The sequence below is a fragment of the Vigna radiata genome, chromosome 9 (assembly GCF_000741045.1).
Source record: "Vigna radiata var. radiata cultivar VC1973A chromosome 9, Vradiata_ver6, whole genome shotgun sequence".
Classification (NCBI taxonomy): Eukaryota; Viridiplantae; Streptophyta; class Magnoliopsida; order Fabales; family Fabaceae; genus Vigna; species Vigna radiata.
The window spans coordinates 20,317,432-20,322,537 of NC_028359.1; the positions used below are offsets into that span (position 1 = coordinate 20,317,432).

Here is a 5,106-nt window from a genome sequence, read left to right on the forward strand (position 1 = left end):
CTCTATTTATAAGTGTATATTAAGTGTCGATACACCTTTTTAATATCCATAAATCATCTTTCAATTTGAATATCAATCCTAGTTTCCTTAATCCAAACAAAAACATATCATCTCGTTTTCTGTATAATTCCATTCTCAATAACAATACAAATAAAGTACGAAAAAAATTGTATGTCTTAAAAGAAAATAAAAATTAGTATTAATTAAAAGTTTTTTCCTCGTTAAAAAACACGAAAATGGAAAACAACAGAGAAAACGAGTATGCTTCCATCTTTCTTCTTTCATTCATTCATACTTTAAATTGGCTCCAACTTTTCTCTCTCTTCGCACCAAACGAACTTATCCTGGTTGCATCTCTCATTCCCGACACTAGACAACGTTTCAAATTCCCGACATGGTAGAATCCGAGGGGAGAGCCACGCTGACGTGGCGCAAAATCCCGGACCTCAAATCCTCCCGCAACGACGTCGTTACTCCACTCCGAGACGGCGTCGTCGTTCTCCGCCTCGCACCCGGCAGTGGCACACGCTGTAATTTCGCGAGCGTGTCAGTGGCAGAAAGGAAATTCGACAAGGAATTCTCGCCGACTGCGGCTCAGCTTCTGCAGCACCCGCTCGCGATGGGGGCATTGGTGCCTAGAGACGCCGCTCTGTTCCTCGCTGGCGCTATCGCCGGCGCCGCCGCGAAATCCGTCACCGCCCCCCTGGACCGCATCAAGCTTCTCATGCAGGTTCGCATTCGTTTCGTTTTTTTCTTCTATCGCCGTTTTCGCGTATAAGTTAGTGTCTGAAAGTTCGTTCAATTCAACATTGCGCATTTTGCAGACTCACGGCGTGCGAGTTGGACAAGAAAGTGTCAAGAGAGCGATTGGTTTCATTGAGGTATTGAGTAATCGGAACTTCTTTTTCCATGTTTGGTTCTGTTTACACACACACACACACACACACACACACACACACACACATATATATATATATATATATATATATATATATATATATATATATATATATATACACACACACGTATGTACTTATATATACAAACACATACTAGTATCAATTTATGTCACTATTAGTTGAATTTTATGAGGCGCATGAATTTGTGATATAATTTAAAATTACATGTTTGGTTCACCATGAATCCTTGTTCTAATTTTATATTAGTGTTTCTCTTGTTAATGAGTTTTGGTATCATGTCACATTTGGAGAATGGGGTCATTTCTCCTTCGGGGATTATTTTATTAGTAGAAACACAACCGTGAAAAGATTTTCTAAAGCAAATTTGAAAACGGGAAGCAAAGTTGTGAGAAAATTATTCTGAGAGAAACAAAACGTGGAGTAGCTGGCTTATTCTTTGGCCACTGTTGATAAAATATTTTATGTGTTGTTATCAACTAGTGGAAGTCCATCACTGAAAAGTGACGGTGTAATTTTATAATTGGTGCTTTTGTAAATGCTTAATGAGATCTAGTTGTTTGTTTTAGTTAATTGTTTGGTAACTTGTGGTGTTTGTTTAGGTTGTTTCCTCTTGAAAGCATGATGATTGTAGATATTGGAATATTTTAGGATTCTTATATTGTTTTAAAAATCTTATGGAATAGGCTTTTGGTTATGATACTACAAAATTACTTGAGCTCAGTAAAATATGAACAGAATGTTATTAGTAGATTTCAAATTGTTCAGTGTCTTCTTCTCTCCTTTTCCATTGAAACTCTATAATTTTCAAATGTAGCTGTTTTATTATAAAGGAAATGTTCAAATTGTGTCTGTGTGATGGCTTCCAACTAATTGATAGAAGGACTTCTTAAGTTTCTAATTAATTACCTTCCTGTGTAATGCTCAGTTGCTAAACTTTGCATGAGCTGGTCCCATGCTTGGTTATAAGGCTGAGTATTGTGTTATGCAGTTGCGGTCATTGTATAGCTTTGTTGAATCCCTACGATTAATCACTTTTTCTGATTCAGAATATATGTCACTTACTAAAAGCATATTTTAGTAGTCTTTCCCTGATAATCATGTTGTTGTCCTTATTAGATGCATTGCACTCTCTCGTGAATGATTTGAAATAATATCAGTGAAATTTTTGTTGGGGCTTACATTTTCATGATTTACAGGCTATGACTGTGATAGGGAAGGAAGAAGGCATTAGAGGTTATTGGAAGGGCAATCTCCCCCAGGTCTTTATAATTAGGAACGAATTTATCGGTAATTAGTATTTCGGTATGTATATCTTCTTATTCTGTTAGCTAGTCTTTTCATTTGTTTTAGTGTCTCTACTTCTAATGTTCCAGGTGATTCGAGTTATACCTTACAGTGCTGTCCAGCTTTTTGCTTATGAAATTTACAAGGTTAACTGTTAATTATCTTTCATGAATTTCTTATAACCCCATTATTGCATGTTGATGTCTAAGTTATACCTTTTTGATTCATAGAAAATATTCAAGGGAAAGGATGGTGAGCTCTCTGTTGTGGGAAGACTTGCAGCAGGTGCTTTTGCTGGCATGACATCAACTTTTGTGAGTAATTCATTATGATGCCCAACCTTGTATGATATGCAACTGCTTTTGTAATGTTATTTTGTTTCATCCAAGGGATTAAACCTTGTGTTAAACACTTATGAGCGACTTTTTAATTTTCAATGTATGTATCTAACGTTGTATATTTTTGTATGTAGATCACTTACCCGTTAGATGTCCTAAGATTACGATTAGCTGTTGAACCTGGTTATCGAACAATGTCAGAGGTATATAAACTTGTCTGTGAAATATTTTCACAAGATGTTCCTCTGTAAATGAAGCATATTGTGGTTTTTCTAGGTTGCCTTGGGCATGCTAAGAGAGGAAGGATTTGCATCTTTTTACTATGGCCTTGGGCCTTCTCTCATTGGAATTGCTCCATATATTGCAGTGAATTTCTGTGTTTTTGATTTGTGAGTTCATTAGTGATCTTTTTGTCTTTTAAGAACATTGGATATTGGAAAGACATTGACATTGAATTATTGTGACCTTCAATGGAAAATAGATTAAAGAAGTCATTGCCAGAGAAATATCAGAAGAGAACTGAAACTTCTTTACTCACTGCTGTTATTTCATCATCTCTTGCCACACTCACATGCTATCCTTTGGACACAGTGCGAAGACAAATGCAATTGAAGGGTACACCTTATAAGTCTGTATTAGATGCCATTTCAGGTTAGGACTTCTCGATTTACCTTTTAGCATCAGCATGCTATAGTCACTCACATGACAGATATATAACTATAATAACCATATTTATGAGTTTTTCTTATCAGCATCGAAATAATCACCATTGTTATGCATAACATAAGTCTTCTTCAGTATTATCATTACCTCATGCGTGGATTACATGCCATCTTTAGTTAGGCAAATTCATTCTAACAACATAGGAAAGTTGCTGAAAATATTTAGTACAATAAAACAAAAAATTACAGTCTTATTAAGGGAATTGAATATGTGTTTGGTCTTTAATAATTGTCACTGTGTTATTAAAGAGAAAATTAACATTAATATGCAATCAATATTAAAGAAACTATAAAGGATTTTAAATTTAGAAACTAAAAACAAATGTTTCTTCAACATTAATTGGATATTAACGTTAATTTATTCTTTAATAAACATTTGTGGTAATTACTAAACATCAAACACATGTTCAATTACCTTAGTCATTAGAGGAGTTCAAACAAAATTAATAGAACTCAAGTTTTTGACTAAAATTGTAATTTGTTCTCTTATTATACTAAATCGAAATATAACAATACTTGTCTTACTGAATAGACTATTTTTGTCTTTGTTTTTATCAACCATGGCTGCAAGGCCATACAAGAAAACTTATCTACTAAACAGCAAAGTCGAGATATCCAGAATCCTAATCCTAGAATTAGTTTCACAAGACATTCCTCTTTTAGCCATGGCATTAACAAATGCATTGGCTACCTTGTATATATGTGTCTATACAGAAAGTTCTTTCTGTGATAGATGGCTGGTCAATGGTGTGGGAAAGAAGAAAGATAAAAAATACAAATTATATACTCCAGGGTGGTTTGATTTATGAGAATTTATTTAAATGATGGGGATTTTTGCAGTTTTAATGCTTTAGTAGTTTTATACTGTTATTAAAGTCATTACTTCATTGATGCAGGTATTGTGGAAAGGGATGGAGTTATTGGTTTGTATCGGGGATTTGTGCCAAATGCTTTGAAAAACCTACCAAATAGCAGGTACTTGGGATCTTCTATTTCTAATAAGTTTTCAATCTTCACAATGCGCCTCTTGAAATTCCTTCTGCTGAATCTTTAATTTCATTCTTGTGACATATCAAGCACATTGTTATGATTATTGACCTGATCCAGTCCATGTTTATGTCTGCAGCATCAGGCTTACTACATATGACATTGTTAAACGCCTAATTGCAGCCAGTGAGAAAGAGTTTCAAACAATTACCGAGGAAAACCGCAACAAAAAGAAACCTCAATAGTAAATGACAATGATTCATATTGTTGTACCCATTCTTTTCTCAGTTCACATTCTCTCCTTGTTTTTTAGTGTTTTTCTGTTAGGTTTTCAAAATACTCTACTGATATTGATATATTAAAAAGTTTTTAATATATTTTAAAATATCAAAATAAGGGTACATCAGTATATTTTAAAGGCACAACAGAAACTGTATAAAAAATACAGTAGAAAATCCAAATTCTTCTTTTCCTGGCAAAATTTTCAAGATCAATGTTTCAGCAATTAGAATTTGCGGGAATTGCTTTTTTGTTTTGATGCCAAATTTTCAACATTTATGAGTGTATATGGTTGGTTCGCCCACGCAGGAACCAAATATATCAGAAGTATCCTCGATAGTGTATAGTATAACAAGTGTTGCATTCACATGAATTTGGTAGAAAATACAATGTTTTAATTAGTTTGATAGTGAATAAAATCGTAAATGGATGGCATAAATTGTAAAACAGAGTTTATCTATTAAAACAAAGCAAAATATGCTGTAAAAGAGTCTAGATTTGAAAATGATTGGCTTCGAGATGATGAAAACATGTTGAAGCTGGACTTTATTACTTTGTCACTCTCTTCTAATGGTT

General features: G+C 34.1%; 1 protein-coding gene across 1 annotated transcript; it reads left to right on the top strand.

Annotated features, from left to right (window-relative positions):
- Positions 1–269: 269 nt before the first annotated feature.
- Positions 270–4,678, top strand: LOC106773752 (probable envelope ADP,ATP carrier protein, chloroplastic). Its single transcript, XM_014660497.2, has 10 exons — positions 270–730; positions 825–881; positions 2,117–2,179; positions 2,294–2,350; positions 2,435–2,518; positions 2,677–2,745; positions 2,819–2,931; positions 3,024–3,193; positions 4,161–4,239; positions 4,391–4,678. The coding sequence occupies exons 1-10, from the start codon at positions 395–397 to the stop codon at positions 4,494–4,496; spliced, it is 1,134 nt and encodes a 377-aa protein (XP_014515983.1). The 5' UTR covers positions 270–394; the 3' UTR covers positions 4,497–4,678.
- Positions 4,679–5,106: the final 428 nt, after the last annotated feature.